Below are 25,429 nucleotides of genomic sequence, written 5' to 3'. Positions count from 1 at the left end.
CATAAGTCAATTATGACAACCGTTTTTTTAAATTGCAATCAAATGCTTGAACGGAATCCCAAAATATTGGGAAAAAAATCCAACCATCATCAACCATTAATTGATTCATTGGCGGCCCGATGAGGCCAGTTAATCAATTCTCCTCTGTTCTGGCCCGTGATGCATTCAAATGTCACAAGTTAGCGCATCTCCCCCCACCCCCACCCCACCTCTTCGTAAGCACTGCGCCTGCGCACTGCAGCACCTCCGACACCGCGTCTCCCAGGGAAGTCCAAGCGCTTGTCATTCACTTTCATCCATTCAGTCAGCCTCCACCACACCGCTGACCACCATCGTCCGCCGTCACGTCACCCCGCTCTCGCCACGAGCAACTGACTACACGTCACCCTTCTTCGGGGACGGGAAGAAGAACAGCGCACGAACACGAAGAAGTAAGTTGTTAGCCAACTTTTGGAGGGAGAGAGAACTAAGCTAGTTGCTAATTTAGCATCTGTCGTAACTAATGGTGCTAAATTACAAAACAAAAGAAAAGGGTTTATTCGTCGTCTTAGCGGATCCCGTGGTTGTCATTCAGTAACAGAAGAAAAGTATGTGACAATGTCGTACTGTGTCGAGAAAATGATGTAAAGTTGTGTGGCGCAACTCTTGCTATCACGCGTGTTTGTGTGTGAGAGGAATTGGAGGAATGTGTGTGTGTATGTGAGAGTGATCGGGAAAATTAGTTTTGTAATGTATGTGTGTGCACGTGTGTGAAAATCATTCCAATTTTAAACAGAAAGCGCCTGACCCTCAATAGTGTGAGTGTGATCTTCAAAATGCTCCTTTGCCTAATTTGCGTGTGTCTCCATATGTTTGTCTGAATCTTCCAGTTATGAGTGTCATGCATGAAGACCACACTGGCACAATTAGAAAATGGATCGTAAAAGTTTTTTTTAAAAAAACATTAACAAGTCCCGGTATCAACTTGGACTGTGTCATGCCTGTTGGAAGTCGATGAGATTATCATTGTTGACCTGGTCAGTGCTGAGCTGACATATTTTATAAACCTCTGTTCACAATTTAGACTGTTTTGGGTTTTTTTTTCAATCTATTCTGGCAAATAATGGAAAGCAACAGAAATGATGAAAATAATTCTAATGATAATAGAAAATGCGCAAATGGTAGAAATATTGGATGAAATTTAAAAAATGGCGCAAAGATTTAATAATACAAAACATTTATATGAAATTAGAATACGAAATTAATATCAGCAAACAAATGATACTAAAATAATTAGATGAGGAATGCATTAAATAATAGAACCCTGTAAACACAAATATTTGAAAATAATACAAAATATGAAACAAAAATAAAATATATTCAGTTAAAACTATGCAAATATTGCAAAAAATATATAATTGGAACAATATGAATACATACTAATGAGAAATATATACAAAATAGACATGAAAATAGTACACATTTATTAGACATCTTTGACACAAATATCACCATGATGCAATGAAAGAATAATGTGTACCAGAATAGGCTTTTGTCAACCTTTTTACGTTATTTTTAACATTTTCATTTGCGTTAGCCATGGCTGTGGTGAGGTTTTACGGTGGTGAGGTGAGGGGGCGGAGCCTCCAGCGGGCGGCCAAGCTCTACCCTCGGCTGTCTATCGCCACAGAGCTTTGCTACAATGTGGAGCTGATGGGTAAGTGTCAAATTCCTGAGAATACAGTAGACACATGAACACGACACACCCCCTGTTCAAATGGCAGGTTTTTGACCTCAGGGGTGTGTAGACTTTTTATAGTCTGCATGATCAATGATAATGCTCTCTGTGTGCAGCAGGAAGTGACAGTCTGAGTGCAGAACACAAGGAGATCCTCGTCTGGTTGTTTCAACCACCGCTGCAGGCAGAAACGCTCAGTGAGACACCCAAACTAAAAGAGGGAGACGGGGCTACACTGGTGGAGATCGGACCCAGGTACTCAAACCCAATGGCCCAAAGTGACCCAAAATTAAAAAAATATATATTCCATGAAAAGTATAAAGATTGTTAATTGTGCTCTTTAGGTTGAACTTCTCCACTGCGTGGTCCACCAATGCCGTGTCCATCTGTCAGAGTGCCGGCCTCGCCAGCGTCACACGGGTAGAATTGTCACGGCGATTCCTTATCAAGGTGAGCATGCCTCAAAAAAATATATATATGAATAACATTTAATATATTAATCAAATTATTATGACGGCTGCACATTGCTTTTAATACTTTTAATGTGTTTACAGTGCATTGAATAGTGTTACTCTCTGTCTTCTCCTCCCCAAGCTGAAGGACGAAGGCGACATGGCTGACGTCCGGAAGGACGTGACGAATCTGATCATCTTCCTGCATGACAGTATGACAGAGTGCATCTACGAGCGTCCCGTCGCCTCCTTTGCAGTGGACGCCCAAGCACAGCCCGTGTTTGAGGTGGACATCCTGGGCGAGGGGCGAGCAGCACTGGAGAAGGCCAATGACCAGCTGGGTGAAATGTCCTTTGATGTCTTTATAGTTTATTCCCTTATTAGCGTAGATATCAACCTTATGCTCTCTTTTTCACGGCCCCTTTTCAGTGTGGCTGCTCTTTGTCTACTGGTGGAGGTAATGGTGTCACATGAGCCCACGCTAATGTTATTACAAGTCACGCCACCGCCATGCTTGTCGTTATCTTGCACGTGCTTGTGTGTGACCATGCATGGAAGCAGCCAGTAATATGACACACTCAAAAATATTGGGAAAATAGACAAATATTTTTTTAAATACTGGCTGAAAAAAAAAACTAAAATATTCGACAAATAATGCAACTGTATTAATGCGCGATACACAAATATTGGGGGAAGAAAAGAGACCGAAAATGTAAACAATTGGGTTAAAAAACTAATTAGAAAATGAAAATATTTCTTTAAATGTATTGAAAATACATAAACATCAGGGGGAAAAAATGCAAGAAAATTCAAATGAAAATATAGTTGACAAATAGAACTATATTCCACAAACATTGCACACAAAAAATAGATGAATTAGACCAAAAATAAAAAATACTTGTGGAAGAATTAGAGATTACCCAGTACATAAAAAATATACAAATCTGGGATAAAAAAATGTAATCAAAAAATGTTATTTTTTTTCCCTGCAATGATTATATCATCATCCAAAATCGAAAATATGCAGTCAAAGAAGAGCACAAGTGAGGATCTCGTGCGTATGCATCACACAGGTCTGGCCTTTGACGACTGGGATCTGGACTTGTACACGGCAATGTTCCAGAGAATCCAGAGAAACCCAACCAGCGTGGAATGTTTCGACCTGGCTCAGTCCAACAGCGAGCACAGCCGCCACTGGTTTTTCCGGGGACGTGTGCTCATCGATGGGGAGGAGCAGAAGGAGACGCTATTCCGCCTCATCATGAATACGCAGGAGCACAGTAATGGCAACAATGTCATTAAGTTCTGTGACAACAGCAGGTAGGACACAAGCAAACGAGACACTGGGTCTTGGGAAGATGGTTCAGTGTGTTTGTGTGTGCGCCTTTAGTGGTATTCAGGGCATGGAGCTGGAGTGCCTCTACCCCAAAGATACTTCGCAAGCCAGTCCCTATGAAACACGCCGGTCGCTGCGACATGTCATCTTCACCGCTGAGACGCACAACTTCCCAACAGGTCTGATCACTTTGGCTCGTGATTTCCAATGTTTTTGTGCGTCAATTTCACATGAAAAAATCTCATGAACGTGGTTGAAGTTTACCCTAAAACTGACTCACAAAACAGGATTAAACACTCTATGGGTCATTCCATGACCCCCCCCCACCCCCCCAAAAAAAAAATCTGACAAATTTAACCCATCAGATTTTGAATTAAATGAAACATTGCGTACTGGCTGCTAATGTTGGCACAACACTAAATCTCTTTCAGGTCAATCGTAACAGGGGTTTGTGAACTACATTCACCCATTCACATAAACATTCATACAGAGTGGAAGCTTAGAGAGTTTTTTTCAAAGAAATAGGCAGATACCACAGGATTTTCTTGTTTAAGTAATTACATACGTGACGGGTGGGCACGTGCTCTAGAGACCCAAATATTTATATACATGCAATTAAAAATGTCAACTTCCATAACATGTTCTGTTTTAAATCAATTTCCATCCATAAGTTTCTCATGTGGTTAAACGCATAGGCGTGGCTCCATTTAGCGGCGCCACCACAGGCACCGGGGGACGCATCCGAGATGTCCAGAGTGCCGGGCGGGGAGGCCACGTCATCGCTGGCACTGCCGGATACTGCTTTGGCAATCTGCACATCCCAGGTCCGAGACGCACCTGCTTTCAAAGGCACTCTGAAGTTTGTCCAAATCACCCCTGCAACATTATAACGTCTCCCAACATGCTTTGCAGGTTACGCGCTTCCCTGGGAGCAAGACTGCGAAGGGTGGGAGTACCCCACTAGCTTTGCCCAGCCGTTGCAGGTCGCCATCGAGGCTAGCGACGGCGCTTCCGACTACGGCAACAAGTTTGGGGAGCCGGTTTTGTCGGGTGAGGAGACAAAGCATGTGTGCACACAAATGTGACCAAAAGACACACCAAAAAAAAAAAAAAAAAAACCTCAACTGATATTTTATTTGCTAGGATTCGCCCGTTCCTTTGGAATGCGGCTGCCCAATGGGGAGCGACGAGAGTGGATTAAGCCCATCATGTTCAGTGGAGGACTCGGTTGCATTGAAGATGCACATGTAAAGAAAGAGCAGCCAGAGAAAGGTAGACTTTGTTGTAGAAATACACAATTCTATTTATATGTCTAGAGTACCTCTACGTAATCCTTTTCATCTATTTTTATAAATGAAATTAAACCATATTTTAATTGTTGATATTTAAAAATAATAAATTTATATATGTATTTTAATTTAGTTTAACTCATTCACTGTCATATACCATTGGCAGCTATTTAACAAACCAAAAAAAAAATCCATGTTAACTGGGCTGGTAGCGAATGAGTATTTGTGCAGTTAAGTGTACATGTGTATAATTTTATTTAATTTGATTAAAATACAAGTTTTTGATTTGTGGAATTAATTTATTAACTGAATTACTAATACTTTGTTTCGTAATTTGTGCTATTAAAATGTGCCCGTTTATATATATTTTTATTTCATGCAATGGCTAATAAAAAAATTAATCCATTTGGTCTGATCAATGGTTTATTTTAAATGTATTTTGTAATGCACTTACTAAATACATTGAAAAATAGCCCAAAAATAAATTAAATTAGATAAATTAATTTAGGTTAATGGTATCTGTTTTTTAATTTTTTTTATTTCAACATAAACCACAATGGCAGGTCGGCCTACACAATGAAAGAGAGTAATGCTTAATTTGAATGTCACTATTCCAGAGTTATTCATCTCAAATAGATATGTAATATTTTGGTGACCTTACTCGTGAGATAAGAAACGGGCAAAATAGGATGTGCACTAAAATTCAGTTGTTTCGCGCCACTGCTCGTGACAACTACCAGAATCAACACTGCTCTTGTATGGGCTCTCATTTATTTCATTTTGCAGGTGTACAATCTATATAGTGCAATCATTCATATTGATAGACGTTCTTTGCCGCATACGTCCATTAGGTATGGAAGTGGTAAAGATCGGCGGCCCGGTGTACCGAATTGGCGTGGGAGGAGGAGCGGCTTCCTCTGTTCAAGTATGGCAGCTAAAACCTCTGATTTATGAAGATCAATGACTTCATAATAATGGGTGAATTTGTTTTGGCACTCGGTAGGTGCAAGGTGACAACTCCAGTGACAGAGACCTGGGCGCTGTGCAGCGAGGAGATGCCGAGATGGAGCAGAAGATGAATCGAGCGCTGAGGGCCTGCCTGGAGCGACGTGGCGGCAACCCCATTTGCAGCATCCATGACCAGGGAGCGGGAGGGAACGGTAGGACGGAATATTCCAAAGGAGACTGAATGATGAAACTCAAAATGTTGCATTTCCAGGAAATGTTCTAAAGGAGCTGAGCGAGCCTGCTGGTGCTATCATCTACTGCAGCCGATTCAAGGTGAGATACGGCAGAAAAATAAAATAAAACCCTCAGAGGTCCTCTTATACGGAGCCTAAAAACCCCACAAATGTTTGAACGTTGCATCAAACGTTTGTGTAAATCCCTAAAAATAGGGCTGAACATTTTATCAAATTCAAATTGGCATAGCAACATAGTAGCATGCAATTTTCAAATTGCAAAGGCGTTGAGGGAATTTCTCCACTGTGAGACAAATAAAGGATTTCTTATCTTATAACAGGGGTCCCCAACCGCCGGTCCGCGGACCGGTACCGGTCCGCAGGGCATTTGGTACCGGGCCGCATAGAAAGAACTTGCCTTAATTCCGTTTTATTTATTTCGGAATACGAAAGATGTTTTATTTTGAAAAATTACCGGATTCTCCGTTACATCCGTGTGTGTCAGGCTTGACACACGTCAAGCCACGCTTCACCGTCACGTGACCGATTCCGCTTAAAAACAAAACACCAGAGCTCGCAAAATGAGTAAAAAAACTGCTGGAGATCAAATGACGGCGTCCTTAAAAGTACGTTCGAGACAACTGGATTAAAGTTATGGCTGAATATTCTGAGATCGCCACAGTAGCACTGTTGCTATTTCCGACATGCTACCTGTGTGAGGCGGGGATTTTCTGCAGCAACGGCGATTAAAACAAAATTACGAAGTAGACTTGACGTAAAACACACACTTGAGGTGTCGTTGTCTCCTATTACCCCGAGATGGGACCGTCTGGTTGCAGAAAATCAAGCTCGGGGCTGTGGTGAGTCGTCATTTTCATGCACTTTGAATTTGCATTGTATCGTATTTTGAAGGCATTAAACATTACCAGAGCGATCAGAGTGTTGCGGCCAGATTAGACGCTCCTTGTGTTTATTATTATATTTCGAAAACACCAAAGTTTTCATGCAGCTCATACCATATTATTTTGTTGTATTATTTCCGCCACACCTTAAATGCCGGTCCCTGAAAATATTGTCTGACATAAACCGGTCCGTGGGGCAAAAAAGGTTGGGGACCCCTGTCTTATAACACTGCAACACCAATAATCTTTGTTAAACTGACTTTGCTGTTTCCCAGTATGTGTTAGCATTAAGCTAATGGACTTTAAAGGAAAAGTTTTCGGTTCGCAAAAATTTCAGCTCAACAGAAAAATTTGCGAGTATAAACTCAGTTTGCCTGTGTCATTTCAGAAAGGCGACCCGACACTGAGCGTGCTCGAGTTGTGGGGGGCTGAGTATCAGGAGAGCAATGCCCTGCTGCTCCACCCGTCCGATCGCGCCTTCCTGGAGAGGGTGTGCCAGCGGGAAAAATGCCCTGTGGACTTTGTGGGGAACATCACTGGTGACGGCAAGGTGCGCGTCCTTAAAGCAGACCTATTATGTTTTTTTTTTAATTTTATTTTTTTTAACAATATAAACCCATTAACTCAGTTTTACAAATTTCGCTTTCAAGTCTTTAAAGTGTGTGTTTGCGCCTGTTTTGCCTTTGAGTCACAGCTTCTGCACTCCCTCAGATTGTGTTGGTGGACGACGAGGGCACAAGCGGCGAGCAAGTCGGCAGCGGGCGCCATCCTGTGGACCTGCAACTGGAATGGGTGCTGGGCAAGATGCCCCAGAAGGAGTTCAGGATGGAGCGACTGAGCCCTGTGCTTCGGCCATTGTTGCTTCCAGCCGGGCTGACAGTCAGAGACACCCTGGAGAGAGTTTTACGCTTGCCCGCTGTGGCCTCCAAACGCTACCTTACCAATAAGGTTTGTTCTTGTTACTTGTCCTCGGAATAATATAAAAACAAGTCCAACAAAAACAAACTGTGTGTATGCCGTAACATGGTGCTGACGAAGCTTCAGGGCAAAAATCTTTACATCCTGTTTTTGTGGTCTACGAATCTGATTTAATCAAGTTTTTGTTTCTCCCAACCCTAATCCATTATTTCATGTGATGAAATTAATTGCGAGTAGCACCACACAAGATAACACAGAAAAAACAACTAAAAATAAAATCAATAAATTGATCCCTGATCCTTTGTGACTTGCGGTGCTTTTTACAGGTGGACAGATCCGTGACGGGATTGGTGGCCCAGCAACAGTGTGTGGGCCCCCTTCACACGCCATTGGCAGATGTGGCCGTGGTGGCTTTGTCACCGTTGGGCCTGGAGGGGGCAGCGACAGCCATCGGCGAGCAGCCAGTCAAAGCGCTGGTGAATGCGGCGGCAGGCGCTCGCATGGCGGTTGGCGAAGCGCTCACAAACCTGATGTTTGCAAGAGTCACCGCTCTAAAGGTGAGCAGACGCCTCGGCATGACTAAACAATACAGTGGGACATTGAAAGGACGAGTAGGACTGTCACTTTCAGCCATTTATAGAACAGAACAAACAGTCAATTTCACAACAAAAACATCAAACAAGCTCTGAACTTGAAAAAAACTTTCATTTGGAGTCCACGGTACTTGTAAGTCAAGGTACTGTTCTACTTTCTGTCTTCTGGAGCAATTTTTTTGTGTGTGCTTCATAGGATGTAAAGTGTAGTGGGAACTGGATGTGGGCTGCCAAGCTCCCTGGCGAGGGGGCACTCCTTTGGGAGTCGTGCCGAGCTATGTGCAAGGTGATGGGGGAGCTGGGTGTGGCCATTGACGGCGGCAAGGACTCGCTGAGTATGGCCGCACGCGTGGGGAAGGAGACTGTCAAAGCTCCAGGTATGCTTGCAAATGTGTGCAAGGGGGCGCTAATGGGCATTGTTCCACTCACACAACAGCAAACAAACGTTAATAGCGAAGATATCATATATTATTATTTTTTAAGTGCTTAACTATGTTTCAGGAGCTCTGGTTATCTCGGCTTATGCCGTGTGTCCAGACATCAGTGCCACGATCACGCCTGATCTTGAGGATCCACATGGCAAAGGTAACACACACACACACACACACACACACACACATATCTATTGAGTTGTTCCAGCTCTGACTCTTGATTCGTGTCTGCAGGCGTGCTGCTGTGGGTTCCTCTCAGCCCGGGCCAGCACCGTCTGGGAGGTTCGGCGCTAGCTCAGTGCTACTCCTTTGGGAGTCGTGCCGAGCTATGTGCAAGGTGATGGGGGAGCTGGGTGTGGCCATTGACGGCGGCAAGGACTCGCTGAGTATGGCCGCACGCGTGGGGAAGGAGACTGTCAAAGCTCCAGGTATGCTTGCAAATGTGTGCAAGGGGGCGCTAATGGGCATTGTTCCACTCACACAACAGCAAACAAACGTTAATAGCGAAGATATCATATATTATTATTTTTTAAGTGCTTAACTATGTTTCAGGAGCTCTGGTTATCTCGGCTTATGCCGTGTGTCCAGACATCAGTGCCACGATCACGCCTGATCTTGAGGATCCACATGGCAAAGGTAACACACACACACACACACACACACACACACACACACACACACACATATCTATTGAGTTGTTCCAGCTCTGACTCTTGATTCGTGTCTGCAGGCGTGCTGCTGTGGGTTCCTCTCAGCCCGGGCCAGCACCGTCTGGGAGGTTCGGCGCTAGCTCAGTGCTACGCTCAGCTGGGAGATTGTTCTCCTGACATGGAGCAGCCACAACTCCTGGCCGCCTGCTTCAACGCCACTCAGATGCTAATCAGTGGTCAGTTTCCAATTTGAAAGTCATCATTTTGTCCTGACTTTTTCATCAAATGTAAACCATCTGTAGAACCGATACATAAATAAAAGGTTAGTTTTGTACCGAGGGCAAATCGAAATGTAATTATTCGATATTTAATTGAAATTGTAAATGTGTATGATTTGCGGGCAATTTGATTAAAAATATAAGTCATTTCATGTTTAACATAATCAAATCAAACAATAGATTTGAAATAGTTTTTTTAAAATGGAAATGTAAGTAAAATAGGATTTGAGACAGAATAAATAATTATAAAATGAAAAAGTCATGTCACGCAACGTGCCCTCTTTCAGATCGTCTGCTGAGCGCAGGACACGACATCAGCGACGGAGGTCTCATTTCCTGCGTACTAGAGATGGCATTTGCTGGAAACCGTGGCGTGGACCTGGATGTGCCGTCCCTGGGAGCCCCGGGAGGTGTGGGCGATGGCCACTTCATTCGCATCTATGAGTATTAAGAACACTTTGATCGTGGTTTGGGGAGACCCGCTTTTAAAAGCATTCTCGATGCTGCTCTCTTATTGGATGGCGATGTGCATTCAAGGTTGCATCTTAATTGGTCAACGTTTTGAAAGTGTCCCTAATGAAGTGTCTCCATCGTTTGTTGCAGTCATTGAGCTGCTCTTCGCCGAAGAGTTGGGTCTGCTTCTGGAGGTGTCCGAGGTCGATGAAGAAAGCGTGCGTCGCCGATTCCTTGACGCCGGCGTCGAGTGTCACCGCATCGGCAGAACCAGTGGCTTCGGCCCCGAAGCCATGGTGAGACCTCATCCTCATCCTTTTCATCTCCTCCCTCTTGTCTGTTCATCTTCACTTCACTGCACCTTCTTCAGGTGACGGTGCGCGTGGACGGACAAGAAGTGCTGAGGGAACGCTTGCCCGTCCTCCGAGCGTTGTGGGAGGAGACCAGCTTCCAGCTGGAGCGCCTGCAGGCCGACGAGCTCTGCGTTCAACAGGAAGAGGAGGGGCTTGCCAGGAGGACGCAGCCTACCTTTAAAGTGACCTTCGACCCGTCTGAGATTCCCCTTTGCAAACAGCCTGGTAAGACTAACGAGCACCCAATCTGGGTTTTGGTTTCATTTCAGACTCAGTTGTCCATAGATAAGAATGTGAGTGGTATACTTTGTTCCTATGTGCCGTGAGATTGACTGGCAGCCAGTCTTGGGTGGACCCCACTTAAATCGCCAAATGTCAGATGGAATTGGCAAAATGTATTCATCGCAGCAGTATTTGTAAAATGTCAGGCTTGCTGACAGAATCACTTTGCTAACATCTTCCTGTTCTCGACACATCGACCAGGCATCAGTAAAAGTCTGAGTAGTTTTTTTTTTTTTTAAATTTAATTATAAAGTGGGGACCCTCTTTTTTAGGTGTATGTTTAAGGTATATTTTTTTTTTCAAGTGACAATATATTTTCATCGGTAAGGTTTAAAAAAAGTTTAATGGGTATGTAAAATTCGGCACTTATTTAAGTGATAAAGAAAAAACGAGTGAAATAATAATATATAAGTTTTGGGGAGAAAAAGAAACAGCTGGACAGTTTACTCCAACAAATAGTCCATATGTGGCCATGCGTAGCCTATCATTGAATATCTTAAAATGATTTCATGCTGGGAAAAAAAATAATTTGATTCAACACAAAGATGATAAGAAACTGGAGAATATTTATTCAGATAAAATTCTGAGGCTTTTGACAGTTTAAAAAAAAAAACAAGGTCTCCAAAGGTTTATCAAAATAATTAGCATTTGATAATCGATTAGTTGTCGAGTAATAGTTGCACCTTTAATGCTGCATGTTTTGTTGGAGCAGCGGTGAAGCCTCGCGTGGCTGTTTTGAGGGAGGAAGGCAGCAACGGCGATCGAGAGATGTCAACCTCTCTCCACATGGCGGGATTTGAGGTTTGCGCTCTTCTCATCGCACCCAAACCTCGATTCACCAAGAACATTTTTATTCAAATATGGCTTCTGTTTACAAATTATCCTTCAGTCGATGCATCACTTTTTTTCCTCTCTCTCTCCGCTGATTTGTAGGTATGGGACGTGACCATGCAGGACCTGTGCTCTGCTGCTGTCACGCTGGAGCCGTTCCGGGCCGTTGTGTTCGTGGGAGGCTTCAGCTACGCCGACGTGCTGGGCTCGGCCAAAGGTTGGGCCGCCACTGTGGCCTACAACGCCGCGGCCAAAGCCCAGTTTGACCGCTTCCGGCGAAGGGCCGACACGCTGAGCCTGGGCGTGTGCAACGGCTGCCAACTGCTCGCTCTACTGGGCTGGGTGGGAGAGAGCCAAGATGGCGCAGGTGAGATAAACTGCTGTGCGTCACACTTTGGAAAGGACTAATATCAGACGATTAATTACTCGGGTTCTGGTATTGTTTGTTGGGCCCTCAACATGACCATTGAAGAATATGCAATTTGCCTTGGAAAAAATGTTGATATTTCAACATGTTTATATGTCCGTCCTCCAGCTTCCGACGTGGTTCTGACCCACAACAAGTCGGGCAGATTCGAGTCTCGCTTTGTAACCGTGGGGATCCAGGCTTCGCCGTCTGTGTGGCTGGCTGGCATGGAGGGCTCGGCTCTGGGCGTGTGGGTGGCTCACGGAGAAGGTACGTCACTGACCAAGCGCTTGATCCATTGAGCCTTCACAATTTCACAATTTTTTTTTTTTCTCCGTAGGTTTGATGCAGTTCCGTAACGCCCAGGTTCTGGATGACATCACCTCAGCTGGCCTGGCGCCGGTCCGTTACCTGGATGACGACAGCCGGCCCACCGAGGAATACCCCCTGAACCCCAACGGCTCGCCGCGGGGCGTGGCGGGCCTGTGCTCCAGGGACGGCAGGCACCTGGCCATGATGCCCCACCCGGAGCGATGCACGCTGGGCTGGCAGTGGCCGTGGGCGCCCCGCAGCTTTAGGCCGCAGCTGGAGATGTCTCCCTGGCTGCGCATGTTCCGCAACGCCGCCGCTTGGTGCAGCCAATAATGCTGAGATCACCATTTTTCTTCCCTTAATGTTACTGCTGTACTTTTTCACTTTTTTTTTTTTGGTTTTGTTTTTTTTTTGGGGGGGGGCATAAAAATGAGATTTTGATTTTGAATCATTAAACTACTCACAACAATATCGCAACATTTTATTATTGAATAGGGAAGAGGAATGCCACATGAAGAACACATATGAAACATCAAACTGGAAAATTTGGTGAGTTCATTTTCTCTGATCACCTGAATAGACTGAAGCCTGATTACTTCGAGGCCTGTTCCATCAATAAGTGAACTAATTAGAACCTTTCTGACAAAATTAAGTTAGTCAACAGATCTTAAAGAGTCTAAAAAAATGCCACAATCCAAAGAAATTCAATAATAATAATCCATCCACAAAGCCATTCCTCACTTTAGGAACCATTGTGAAAGTATTAGAAACATTTTGGATTTAATAGAAACAAAATAAATATTTTATTTGACACATTAAAAACAGTATACATTATATATACAGGGATGTTCAGTCCAAATTAGGAAAATGCAGATTACTTAGTGTCTATAATGTTTTGGAAATGCTTGAATGTTCTAGCTGGCCACAGCTCTGGCACCGGCCGAGCGCCCTCTCCCCGGCGCCATCTGATGATTGACGTTGAGGACGCACAAGAGGAGCAGGACTACCACCACCAGGTCGTCCAGCAGCCCCAAGAGGCCGCAGAGGGTCGGGGATGTTTTCAGCGAACCTGATGGTGTTGGCGGGTAGGCCACGGAGACGGCGGTACCCGCGCAACACAATGCCACCCGCAAGAAGAAGAGCCACACGAGACCCCCCGGGGTCCCTGACCCACGGACTGCCAGCTGCAGGAGGATGGGCGCGTCTGACAGGTAGTCTCGGATCTGGAAACAGAATGTAGCATCGTCACAAATGATGTAAGTGGAAATTCCTTTTAAAAATACAATAGAATATGTATGCCTATAGCCCAAAAAAACATGATCAACATTTTTTTTTAATTAATAATAAGAATGATAATTTGAAAATAAAAATTACAAATGCCCTTGTTTTTAAGTACATTACTCTATTTTGTCAAGTGGTTACATGAAATAAAATAATCTGGAAACATGCTTTTGTGCAGAAGACATTTCAAAATCAAAGTCAAATATGTAACAAAACAGAAATGAAAATTACTAAATAAGTACAATTTAAAATAAGAAAAAAGTATTTTTCAACAGATGAATCTTTAAAAAATGTTTAGAAATTGCAAAGTAAAAAAAATAAAACCAAAATTAATAAAAATGGAAATCATTTTAAAAAAAAGTCAAATTTGAGACGAAAAAATATAATTAAAGATTGATAGTAAAACAAATTGCTACATTTAAAAAAAAAAATAAAGGATTTTCTCAGTTTTCTTTGATGTTGGCGTTTAAGGGTGTACTGACCCGTCTGGGCGCGCCAGAATAGCGTTTGTTGTAGTCACTTATCTGGCCCAGAACGTCCTTGGACTGCTGGTCCGGTCGGCTCTCATTAAACAACTGACACATGACGCTAACCTGAGTAGAAACTTGAATTTGAACTTTTTCACTCCATTCACACAAACACAGAGACTGTATTGTGTACAGTGAACCCCCACATATTTGTGAATTTGCATAATTGCAGATTTTTGTGCGAAACCTATCCTCCATGTGACCTTATTTAAGCAATAAAAGTTTTCCTTTGGCACCATCTGGCGGAATCTTAGTGTTGTTAAATTGAGTTCATCACTGGATTTGAGTAAATGCCAAAATTTAAGCTAACTAGGACACATAACGGTGGTTTGTTTGTGTTGAATGATTTAACTACTGAATACAGATGTCTATGTAACATGGGTTCATGATCGTGTACCTGTTAGAACTATGGCGTTGATGCTGTATGCAAATCCAACCCTCTTTTATCGCTGGATTTTCGAGAGTGGCTGCAGGCTCCGGTCACTAGACCCCACAAATAGTGAGAGTTCACCATATATCGAAACACCCAATGGAGTTTAGTACCTTTTGTCTACAGAGGGGGCAGTTGACCGCATCCAACCATGTCCCGTGCCTCCAATAGGCGATCAAACATGGAGCTGAAAACCAGGGGGAAAAAATGAAAATGTAAAAATGATTGAAAAATAAAATAAATGTATTGGAATGATTTTTAAAAATTGTATAAAAGTAAAATTTAACTTAAAAGTCAAGGGAAGTTAAGTCAATATTTTTCTAGCAAAATAATATGGTTAATGTGGCTCTATTAGTCAAAACACAGCATTCTGATATTATGTTTGTAGAATATGAACAAAGTCGCAAAATACACCTGTTTTTATCCATCTCAAGAGGCGGCCATTTTGTCCCTTTCTGTTGACTGAAAATGACATCACAGTTGCTCCAGGGTCAGGTAACGACCAATTACTGATAACCAATTTTTGGAGGTTTGGTCATGTGATATTCCCAAAATGAGCTGTGATTTATCATTCGGAGCCCTGAGCAACTGTGATGTCATTTTCAGTCGACAGCAAGTCCGCTGAGATGCATGAAAACTGCTTTTGCCGCTTCAGTCATATTCTACAAATGCAATGTTATTCAGAATATTGTATTTGAACTAGTGGGGCCACTTAGAACATGTTAGTGTCTGGAACAATTTTGACTTGACTTCTCCTTTTGAAAATTTTTTTTAAAAAAAAGCAAAATCTATTTTACCAACAACATAAAAGTAAAACTAAAAAAAAAATACAAATGCGAAAAAAAATACAAGCATTCAAATACTGCAAATAAAATGATAATGTAAAACATCACAAACTGTAGATGAATATTTTGCCCATCAGAGCAGTCGAGTCAGCTGATAAGAGTTAGTCATTAAACAGTGAACAGATGGCCCCCTCGACCACATGCGTCACCCTGATGAATTAAACACACAAATGTGTGACACACAACCATTTTGCATTAACAAACAGCCGCTGGATCCCAATCGGCCATCATCTTTCCTTCTTGAAGAACATGAACAAGAAATGTCCTAAATCTCAACGAGAGTTGCTGGGCTAATTTTGGAAACTAAATTGGAATACATTTTTCTTCTATCCTTTTTATTTTCTTTCCAGCGTTTATCCTCACTATGTGAGCTGGAGCGGGAGGCGGGGTACATCCACACACAAAAACAAACCCTGACACTCACGTTCACACCTAAGCAGCGTTAAATAAATCCAATCTGCCCGTGCACTCATACCGCAGAATAAGTGGCCGCAGTTGGTCTGCACGGGGAAGCTGGCCACCTGCAGGCACACTGGACAATGTCGCTCTCGCTGACTCGTCAATGGACACGACGGCGGACATTCCTGCACCAGCAATAATAAAAGGACATGAAGCAGGAAGTAGATAGGGGGGGGTGAAACACAAATATGGCCATGTTAAGGCTACAATAAAAGGGAGCGGCAGAATTGGTTTTACAACTTTGTATGCTTGTCATGCATCTTGGTCCCTCATCTGGCATATGTACATCTGACACGTACACTAAACTAAACATATTTCAGGAAGCATTGCAAATCCGTAATAGGGGGGGGGGAAGAATCCAAAGGAAGCTTGACAGCAAACCGTAAGTCAAATATGAAGTGATGAAATTCTTACCATGCTGCTGGTGGTCAGCAGCAGCGGCGGCCTTTGGCCTTGGGGCGAACCCGGGTGACCCTGACCCTTTGGATCTTGAGAAGGAAGACGGCGCCATCTGTAATGTGACAAAATGCCAAGGTAAACACATGTCGCTTTCAAATCTGATGGCTGTGATAAGAACAGTCACAGACTACATCTACCCTTTTAAAGCGTCACTCTTTTTTTTTTAAGAATGTCGAGAATGGAAATACGGTGGAAATTGCTGGTAAATACTGCAAAGCCAAAGTGAAATGCTGTTGAATATGTCTTTTAAATGTGAAGTGTTAGATTGGAAGTTGAAATACTTTGGAACGTTCAAGAAATGCGGAAGGAAGAGATGAATATATCAAACCTCGCTTAATTTGTGAATTTTATGATGCGAAGTATAGAATTTTGGAAGTGTGGGAATTATTGGGAAAATAGCTTCCAAGATGTTCCGAATGATCTGAATAATTTCAAGTTAGGATGGTTTGAATAGGTCAAGAAATGTGGAAAGAGGATGTAAATATTAAAATTGGTTTAAATTTGGATTTGATCAACAGTTCTTAAGATTTACTGAATGACCTCAACATTTTGAAATTGGAATGGTTAAAAGACTTTAAGAAATGTCGAAGGACTTAAGTAAATTTGCTTTTGTTAGCGTATCAAACAAAAGTGAACGTCAATATATACGGAAGCATATTGCTGCCACACTGGGGTAAAAAAAAAAAAAGATAAATCACGTGAAAAAGTTTCACATTTTGCGAAGTTACCATATGAAAGTTTGAAGCGCTTGGCTTTCGTATATGCCAAACCAAATTTTGCCTCTTCTGGGGTTTCTTGGCCAGGCCGTTATTATAAATGAGAAATTGTTCGTAATTGACCTACCTGATAAAATAAAGGTTAAATGTAGATTTGAATCATATTAAATGTTCAGCCCTACTCCGGATTTATGGTTGCAAATGCAATTTTTGAACATTTTCTGCATTGTTCTTAACAAAATTAGTTCTTGCGCTTAAATATTGGTTTGCTGTTCATCAGTTTTGTGCCGTCCTTGAATGGGATTTTTTATGCCTGAGCACCAATTGCACGAGGGAAGAAAAAAAAAATCACAGTATGCGGTTATTTTTGGATTGTTTAAACCCTTTGTTGTTAAAAGCTGCATCTTTCATACGTGCACTGAGCATCAAATTTACTATTTATCTTCAGTAACAAACAGACATACTGTATGCACAGATTTTGTACGTTTTCAAAAAGGCATTTTTGTCATGCATATTTTTAGGAAGTGCACGGTCCTACGCGAACAATCCGCCAGTAGTGCGGATGAATAATTGTGGCCCCTCCATCATTTAAGTTGCCCATCCCTATTCCAACATAACAATATTTTAGACCGTCTGTAGCACAATTACATCCCACTGAAACTGAAAAGAGTTGCTGGATGCCGTGCCAAGTGTCTGACCTGACCTGATCTTGGAGTTGCGACAGGCGTTCATAGTGAAGGCTGGCGAGGAGGAAGTGAAATGCGGCTCGCCGGCAAGGCGCTGCGGCCTAAATGACATCTGCCTGTTAATCATCAACCAGGTTCCACTCTCCGGCTTTGTGTGGTACGAGCAGTCACTCCTTGAACTCATCTAAAACGCCGCTGGTCAGGTAAGCCAATGAACGCGGAAAAACATTCCCGCAAGCCATAAAACGAAATGCGCATTCCAACGCTGGTCACACGACTGCAGCAGGTTGAAGCAATACTAAAGCAGGCCCACGTTAACGTAGGCTAGAGTTGACCTGGACAATTATTGACCAAACGCGCCATTCTACCTCATTATGATACCACGAAAATAAACATAGATGAGGCACTTAAGGCCAAATTTAACTCATGAGCTTAGCAACTGTGTTTCCATCCAACCAGATTCCACTATTTAAGAGTCTTTGTCATTGGAATTGGGTAGAATTGTGTAAAAAAATTTCCGTCGCGCTTCACTTTGCCTATCGAGTGTTACTTTTAAGATTTAGAAATTGTATGGTCCAAAGTTTTTTGTTGTTGAAGACATTTGAATTGCATTTGCGTTTGAAATTGCAAGTTAATCTGATTTCTTTTTTTTTTTTTTTTCGTGATGTGTGAATTTTTCAACTTTGCATCTTTGGGGCTTGGTAACAGTAATACTCCATCGATCCATTTTCCGATCTGCTTATTCTCACAAGGGTCGCGGGGGGTGCTGGAGCCTATCCCAGCCGTCTTCGGGCAGTAGGCGCGGGGCACCCTGAACCGGTTGCCAGCCAATCACAGGGCACACACAGACGAATCACCATCCATGCTCACACTCACTAGGGACAATTTAAAGTGTTCAGTCAGCCTGCCATGCATGTTTTTGGAATGTGGGAGGTAACCGCAGTACCCGGAGAAAACCCACGCAGGCCTGGGGAGAACATGCAAACTCCACACAGGGAGGCCGGAGCTGGAATTGAACCCAGTACCTCTGCACTGTGATGTCGACGCGCTAACCACTGGATCACCGGGCCACCCACAATAATACTTCTACGGTGAAATAAGCATTTTAGAGCAGATGGTGTTTGAGAAATATGTCAATCACACTTTTACGTTTTATACTTGATTTATTAATTGAACTTTTGATGTTATTATCAACCACTCCATCTGGTGAAAGTGCCATGATCCAAGGGGCTTTTTTTTTAATTATTTTATTTTTTTGTAGAGCACATTGAGATAAACCTGTGTGAGAAATTTCAAGTCAATCAGACTTAGACATTTGGCCTCATAAATGTAACTTTTTAGCTTTGTATCATTTCCTCCATCTGGTGAAGTGACATCATCCAACCGGCCTTTTGTAGAGTTCACCAAATTGGACGTGTGAGAAATTTCAAGTCCTGTGGGAATTGCCCTAGCAAATATTGACGCGGTTCTGGCTCCTCGCCTCACCTTCCACTGAGAAGCACTACACACGCTGCAGGTCATCTAAAAATAGCACTCGGTGAGGGAGTGGGCGGGGAGCGTGGGCAGAGGTTGATGGGGGTCAGGGTCTTGGATGCAAGATAAAAAAGCCAGGCGCTCTCACAGCAAGAGAAAAGCTGCTGCACCAAAGTCCAGTCTTGGATCATCATTAAACATCACATGATTATGTGTGCTTTGATTTTTTTTTTTTTTTTTTTTTTGGTGGGGAGGGGGGGACATTCCTAGATAAAGAGTGTCTGATGACCACAGTACAGGAAACGGAACTTTCTATGATTTAGGAAAACTACTACGCCCTGTCATAAAACAATACAACTAATAAAATAGCATTTATTGTACGTACGTATGTTAATTTTACCAAGCAGATGCTAACATATATAGCACGTCGAATTGTACCAAGTTGTGTGAACATGATCATAGAAATAAAATAAGTTTCAAGTCCATTAGGCTTATTTGGTGAAGTTTTTGACCTATCAAATGTAACTTTTGTGTTTGTAAATTGTGTCCCTATCGTGTGAAATCCTGTACCTCAAAAAGTCTTTTCGATTCAATTTTATGACAGAATGGTTCATTTCTCTTAATGCTTTTTTATGAGAGAGCCTTTTGAAAAGGGACTATCAGAAAGCGGAAATACGTGCCATGCCACATAATACTTCAAAAGATAAAATGATGATTATCTGTATTTTATTCGATTCTCAAGCAGCACATATGCATAATTCTTCATTCATTAAATTGCTAATACTTTTTGTTTTAATTTATTCTGGCCCTTTAAAATAAATAAAGACTCTTGTCTCCCGATTGGTTTATGCGGCCGTCAATCTTCCAGCGTCACGACGCTGATTGGATACGCCGCCAGCGCGTATAAACCTTGGAAAACAAGACGAAAGAGTGGATATGATATCCACCTTTCTTTTTACGTCATTTGTGGCGGAGCGACCGTTACTTCCACCATTCCTACGTAATTGGCGTTAAAGCTTTACCTCTCGACAGCAGGTGAGGTCAAAAGCAAAGAAAAAAAGTGCGGGGGGTTTGTGAAAAAGGAGCGGACGGACAGGTGGGGAGGACGTAGTTGATGTATTTATCTGCCTTGTCGGGGGAAATGGACGAGAGCAAAACGGTTTTGGTTGAAAGCCTCATAATATGGGTGAGTTTTGACGTTTCTTTTTGCAGGGCACCTACGCTGTGTGACAACCAGTCGATGCCAACAGGCAACACCTGTTCGGAGGTGGTTGGGCTTTTCGATAAAAATACGTCACTAAAGTAAATAAGCGTCAGATAATAACTAAATTTTCAACCGTCATCGCGTTTTTTTTTTCAAGTTGTGTTTAACCGTAATTAGTGTGAGTATCGACTTGTATTAGCTTACGGGGAGGTCACGTGTGACAGTTAATGTAAACAAAGGTTGCCAGTTTGGAGACCCCGGGGGCTTAATGGCTTGTCTGAACATTTCTTTTGTCAACAAGTGTTTTTAGGATTGAGATTTGTAAGAAATTTCAAGTTCGAGCACATCTGTTTTGTGAGGCTGTTACATTTTAAACTCGTCAAATTCAATAATAGTTAGTTTTCATTGTTTTTTTTTTTTGTTTTTTTTAAGATTTAGCTAAATGGTGTGAGAAATTTAAAGTATGTTGGATACCACTTTTTTTTCCAAACCAATACAAGTATGAGTATTCACTCTTTGAGTGCACACTGATACAGAGTATTGATACCGCTAGTATTTTTTATATTAAATAAAATTGTATTTAACACAGTAACAAATATTGTGGTCAAATGAAACTCCTAAGCGCTTTGGTCTGGTGAAATTCTTTTGACTCTAAAAGGTAAGGTTTTGTTCCACGGTCCAAGAGGCTTCTTTTGGAGAGCCCATTAAACTGGTAAGTGTGTGAGGAATCTCAAGTTCACTCAGACTTCTTAGTTTAGCCACTTGGCCTATCGATCACCACATGAATGCATTTAGAACTCTAATCTGTTTAACCAGCAGACAAGGGACAACATCCATCTAATTAAGTCATTATCGTGAACGGTTTCTTTAAGCAACAGCAGCCCAAAGTAGGCCAACCTATTAGATAAGACTATAATTGGCGGTATTATTTGCGGAAACATTTAGCACGTTATTACATTTTTTTTTTTCCCCCTTCAGTTACAGACGTTCAACACCTCTGCGCCGTGCACAACAGTAGAGGACCTGACCACCGGTGCTGCCATATCACAGGCTCTCCAGCAAATGTGAGGAGACACACAGGAACACACCCTTGTGCACAGGCACACACCTTCTCCGACAAATTTATGAGTTGTGGCCCGGAAATACCTCTAATAAAAGTAATGGATCACCTCGCAGCACGGATGAACAAAAGGAACTTTATTTGCATTGATTTTGTAGAATATACTCGACTTAAATAAGTTTGGTATTATTAAGTTACAGTAGGGGGCTTGAGATATGAGTGACTGGACATTACAAAATGAGAATACCGCAAACAGACTCACATTCAAATTCAAAACAAGCTCATGGCTTTGCCTTAGCAAACTACGCTTAGCTTGATGCTAGCCAACGATGCAAAATGGCATAAACAAGTTAGCACCTATTTTGCGGCGTTATCACCCTTCAGGCATCGGCAATCCGAACACAAATAGTAGAGCACGGAGACAAGACAATAGAACATTGCTCACGGGCATATATTCTTCATCCTCTGTGAAGAACGGCTAATTTTGTTGCAGTTTACTGAAGAGCTTCTGCATACGTCTGCATACTTCCAAACATCCTTCCTTGACTCAGTTACTACTTAGCTTTGGTAGCATTTTGTCACATTTAGGGCGTTTTAGAAAAAGCACAAAGAACCTTGAATAAACAAGTTTTTGTTGTAAGTGGCATCTTATAAAAAAAATAAAAAAAAAAGACAGAATCCACTGTAGTGATTGACGCAGTGTTTAACGACACAGCGCCATGTGTGTCATGCAGAGACCCGTCATGGTTCACTGACGGATGGCTCGCTCGCATCAAAACGGACGTGGATGACAACTGGAGGCTGAAGGTAGAGAACAGCCCTCTCGTCTTCTTCCATCATCTTCTCTGTGCGTCACTCCTCACATCCTCCGGGGGGCGCTGCTGCCGCTTCCATTTTAACACTGCACTCTGTGTTCGTGACCCCCATAGCTGAACAACCTGAAGAAGATCCTGCAGATGGTGCTGGAGTATTACAACGAGGTAGGCCGGAAAGGTCCTTCAGCGCCTCCTCATCTCGTTCATTGTGTTTGTATGTCCAATGAGGCGGCGTCGTTGTGTTGTTAGCAAGATGCACAAGAAAGAACGCAGTGTGCATTGTGGCTAAAAAAGCTCGGATCAAGTCTGGTATGCGCTTATGTAATCACGTCTCCAGGCTGTCGGGGGGGAAAAAGTTCAGCATTTTGTGCTTCGTGTAACTCACTCACTCTACTAGGTTTTGGGCCAGGGGCTCTCCGACTTCCCTCTGCCCGACGTGGCCCTGGTTGCCGAGCACTCGGACCCCGCGGAGCTGGGCAGGCTGCTGCAACTCGTCCTGGGATGCGCCGTCAATTGCGAGCGCAAGCAAGGTGCGGTCCTCACCACATGTTCAGGCGGGTTGTGCTGGGTACATTAATTTGAGTTTATTTGTTAGGGAGATTTTTTTTTGTTTCTGCGGCCGCTTTAATTCAAAGCGCATCCCTGCTGATGTACATTGCTTCGACTAACAACATGAAGGTTTTACATTATATTCATTCTAATGGCCTCCTATGACAGCACCGGTTGCCTAAGTACTCATTTACGGAACGCCGGGAGAACAGTAAAACACAAGTGGGCACTCGGGCTACCACAAATGACTATTTTACTAGTCACCTCACAAATAGTAGTCGCGACTAGTCGACTAATCTGAACATATTACACTCACACAAAAGTAAAACGTCCCAATAAGTGTGCATCTCCTTGTTGCCAGCATACATCCAGATCATCATGACGCTGGAGGAGTCCGTGCAGCACGTTGTCATGGCAGCCATACAGGAGGTCCGGTCCGCGCACAAGAAGACATCACATACTGCTTGCTGAGGAACGATGGTGTCCTTTTGTAAATGGGTGACAAGCCTGCTGACTTTTTTTCTTCTTTTTACAGCTCTTACATAGAGATACCATGTGCAGAAAAGCAGAGCTGTCTGGGGACCTGGAACAGCAGGTCAGTGCTATTGATGGAGGAGGTTCAAGCACTGGAATCACCTTTGTAGGGGTCCTCAGCGTGCCTGTAAACAATTTTGTCTTCTGGTGAAAATCCTCTGCGGCCTTTAAAAAAAACATTAGTTCTAGAAACCAGTTTTTAGGATCGACATAAATTTGACATGTCTATCATAACAGGGCGCATGAAAAAGTCTTAAAAACCCATGTCCAAAATTGAAAATGAAGTCTGCCATTTTGTTTTGAAGCAGCCATTTGGGTTAAATTCCAAGACGCAAAAGTTGGCAAAACTCCATACTGACTGTCACAAAACTGGGTGGACATGTTTAACGTAACAAGACACGTGAAAAAGTCTCAAGAACCCACACCTAAAAATTGAACTGAAAGTGGAACATTTAAGCTGCCATTTTGTGCGCATTTCAGGGCTCCTACTTTGACTGACTCCTACTTGGAAATTTGGTCAAATAAGAATGAAAAAGGGTTTAATGAGTGAATCACTTTTTGGGTAATACCCAACATACATGAAAACTCAACAATTTTAGCAAATGTGTCTGCCCAACGTTGAAACAAAATTATTTAGGAGCACCCCTTGGAAAGTTAGAAAAAAAATAGTCCCCTGACACCAGTATCACTGATCAACACAAAAGTGGGCAGGGCCTTAAAAAGTCTAAAGCATGCACGCCTCAAGTTATACAAGTCATCAGACATTTTGGTTTGAAGCAGCCATTTGTTTTTTGCGTGATGTGCTTCAAGACTCCCTTCATCAAAATGAAATTGTATAAAGAGCAAAAAAAAAACAAAAAAAAAAAACTCCAGAGCACAAATGAGCAAACTGTTGTTAATTTCGCTTGTCCTGTGTGTGTGTCCAGCTCAGAAAAGCTTTGGAGGAACTGTCAGAGCTATCCTCAGAGAAGGAAGCTCTCGTCCAACGCTGCCAGGAGCTGGACCAGCAGGTGACCATGCTTCTTCTAAACACACGCACACACACGCACACACACACACACACACACACACACACACACACACACACACACACACACACACGCGCGCGCGCGCTTGTCTGAGGGTCAGTGTAAACAATATCTGGCCATTGTCTGGAGCTGCTGTGGCAGAAGGACTGTGAGCTTACACGGTCTGCCCAGCACTCAGCGTTCACACCACACTCAACAGCGGGCACTGACCCATCACGTCTTCAACTGGACTCTCGACAGATTCAGTTGTCCGTTTTGCCGCTACGCCAGGCCCCCCCTTTGGCCGCCAGGTAAGTCCCACGTGAGCAAAACTAAACCCTCGTGCTGCTTGGATGATGACGCTAACAAGTGGCTTCATCGGGACGCTTCACGGCCGTGCTGGATGAATTTATTAATTTTGCACCTCCGAGATGATGCGGTTTAGTATTTGATGGTACAGTGAACCCCTCTACGGCTTTGCAATTTGCTCTTCATGCATTCACTTGCAGTAAAAAAATATATATTTTGCCCCTCAGTATTTTTTGGAGGTCTTCTTCCCATGTAGATTAAAAATGTTTTGGTCTTGTTGGTTAGACTTGCGTTAAGGTAAAGGCAAACGAAATTACCGGTAATATGAAAGACCGTTCACTACAAGAAATTCAAAGAATTCTACAAAAAAAAATGTGGCGTAAACAAAAATGTGATTACAGTATTGCAAACAAATTTATGGCTTTATCGCTTTGATGTTTCATGAAACAATATGTAAACTGCACTGAACCTTCTTAGACACCATATAAATTAAAAACATATACATAAATAAAAAAGCCTACTGACCAACCAAAATCGATTTTATTTTCTTCATAATTACACCCTTTGCGATTTGAAAATTGCATTCTGCTAAACTATTAATGTCCCTTCAGCTATTTGTCGAAAAGCTCTTCCTGTCATGCCCTGAGATGCTGAAGCAGAGTCTTCTCTGTCATGTGTGTTGGTTCGGTCC

The 25,429-nt window shown here is 42.7% G+C and overlaps 3 protein-coding genes across 7 annotated transcripts in view; 2 read left to right on the top strand and 1 right to left on the bottom strand.

Annotated features, from left to right (window-relative positions):
• Positions 1-73: 73 nt before the first annotated feature.
• pfas (phosphoribosylformylglycinamidine synthase) lies at positions 74-12,853 on the top strand. 4 transcript variants are annotated; one of them, XM_019896956.1, is made up of 27 exons: positions 74-437; positions 1,577-1,696; positions 1,837-1,972; positions 2,062-2,167; positions 2,312-2,510; positions 3,243-3,489; positions 3,560-3,684; positions 4,201-4,329; positions 4,418-4,555; positions 4,649-4,777; positions 5,646-5,719; positions 5,798-5,954; positions 6,014-6,075; positions 7,266-7,427; positions 7,589-7,825; positions 8,122-8,352; positions 8,585-8,667; positions 9,150-9,247; positions 9,372-9,455; positions 9,550-9,705; positions 10,035-10,157; positions 10,351-10,496; positions 10,571-10,778; positions 11,545-11,636; positions 11,769-12,033; positions 12,202-12,342; positions 12,413-12,853. In XM_019896956.1, exons 1-27 carry the CDS (start codon positions 170-172, stop codon positions 12,715-12,717), a joined length of 4,221 nt encoding a protein of 1,406 aa, XP_019752515.1. In that variant the 5' UTR covers positions 74-169; the 3' UTR covers positions 12,718-12,853. The 4 variants fall into 4 exon arrangements, with proteins under 4 accessions (XP_019752515.1, XP_019752513.1, XP_019752516.1 ...); XM_019896954.1 differs by having other exon boundaries at positions 1,834-1,972; XM_019896957.1 differs by having other exon boundaries at positions 75-431; positions 1,834-1,972.
• Positions 12,854-12,946: 93 nt separating this feature from the next.
• LOC109532224 (E3 ubiquitin-protein ligase RNF170) lies at positions 12,947-17,987 on the bottom strand. 2 transcript variants are annotated; one of them, XM_019896958.1, is made up of 6 exons: positions 17,805-17,987; positions 16,341-16,437; positions 15,892-16,051; positions 14,736-14,809; positions 14,148-14,258; positions 12,947-13,607 (listed from the first exon to the last, which is right to left on the bottom strand). In XM_019896958.1, the coding sequence occupies exons 1-6, from the start codon at positions 17,969-17,971 to the stop codon at positions 13,299-13,301; spliced, it is 918 nt and encodes a 305-aa protein (XP_019752517.1). In that variant the 5' UTR covers positions 17,972-17,987; the 3' UTR covers positions 12,947-13,298. The 2 variants fall into 2 exon arrangements, with proteins under 2 accessions (XP_019752517.1, XP_019752518.1); XM_019896959.1 differs by having other exon boundaries at positions 15,943-16,051.
• Positions 17,988-20,206: 2,219 nt separating this feature from the next.
• The window catches only part of hook1 (hook microtubule-tethering protein 1), a 19,376-nt gene continuing 14,153 nt past the window's right edge, over positions 20,207-25,429 (top strand). The window contains exons 1-8 of the mRNA XM_019896961.1: positions 20,207-20,446; positions 21,443-21,528; positions 22,259-22,331; positions 22,454-22,504; positions 22,737-22,869; positions 23,250-23,317; positions 23,424-23,483; positions 24,349-24,432. Coding sequence (XP_019752520.1) covers positions 20,375-20,446; positions 21,443-21,528; positions 22,259-22,331; positions 22,454-22,504; positions 22,737-22,869; positions 23,250-23,317; positions 23,424-23,483; positions 24,349-24,432 — 627 coding nt within the window. The 5' untranslated portion in view covers positions 20,207-20,374. The remainder of the gene's footprint in view (positions 20,447-21,442; positions 21,529-22,258; positions 22,332-22,453; positions 22,505-22,736; positions 22,870-23,249; positions 23,318-23,423; positions 23,484-24,348; positions 24,433-25,429) is intronic.

This window comes from Hippocampus comes, unplaced genomic scaffold, assembly GCF_001891065.2.
Source record: "Hippocampus comes isolate QL1 unplaced genomic scaffold, H_comes_QL1_v1.1 scaffold22, whole genome shotgun sequence".
In the NCBI taxonomy this organism is placed as follows: Eukaryota; Metazoa; Chordata; class Actinopteri; order Syngnathiformes; family Syngnathidae; genus Hippocampus; species Hippocampus comes.
The sequence above is the reverse complement of the archived record's forward strand: the minus strand, read 5'-3'. Positions and strand labels throughout refer to the sequence as shown.

Excerpts from the sequence above, each read along its gene's own strand:
- LOC109532224 (XM_019896958.1), bottom strand. The coding sequence starts at position 17,971 with ATGAGTTCAAGGAGTGACTGCTCGTACCACACAAAGCCGGAGAGTGGA. Across the intron at positions 16,438-17,804 it reads TGTCGCAACTCCAAGATCAG|ATGGCGCCGTCTTCCTTCTC; the intron begins GTCAGGTCAGAC and ends GTCACATTACAG. Across the intron at positions 13,608-14,147 it reads ATTCTGGCGCGCCCAGACGG|ATCCGAGACTACCTGTCAGA; the intron begins GTCAGTACACCC and ends TTCTGTTTCCAG.
- pfas (XM_019896954.1), top strand. The coding sequence starts at position 170 with ATGTCACAAGTTAGCGCATCTCCCCCCACCCCCACCCCACCTCTTCGT. Across the intron at positions 8,353-8,584 it reads CAAGAGTCACCGCTCTAAAG|GATGTAAAGTGTAGTGGGAA; the intron begins GTGAGCAGACGC and ends TGTGCTTCATAG. Across the intron at positions 10,779-11,544 it reads TCCCCTTTGCAAACAGCCTG|CAGCGGTGAAGCCTCGCGTG; the intron begins GTAAGACTAACG and ends GTTTTGTTGGAG.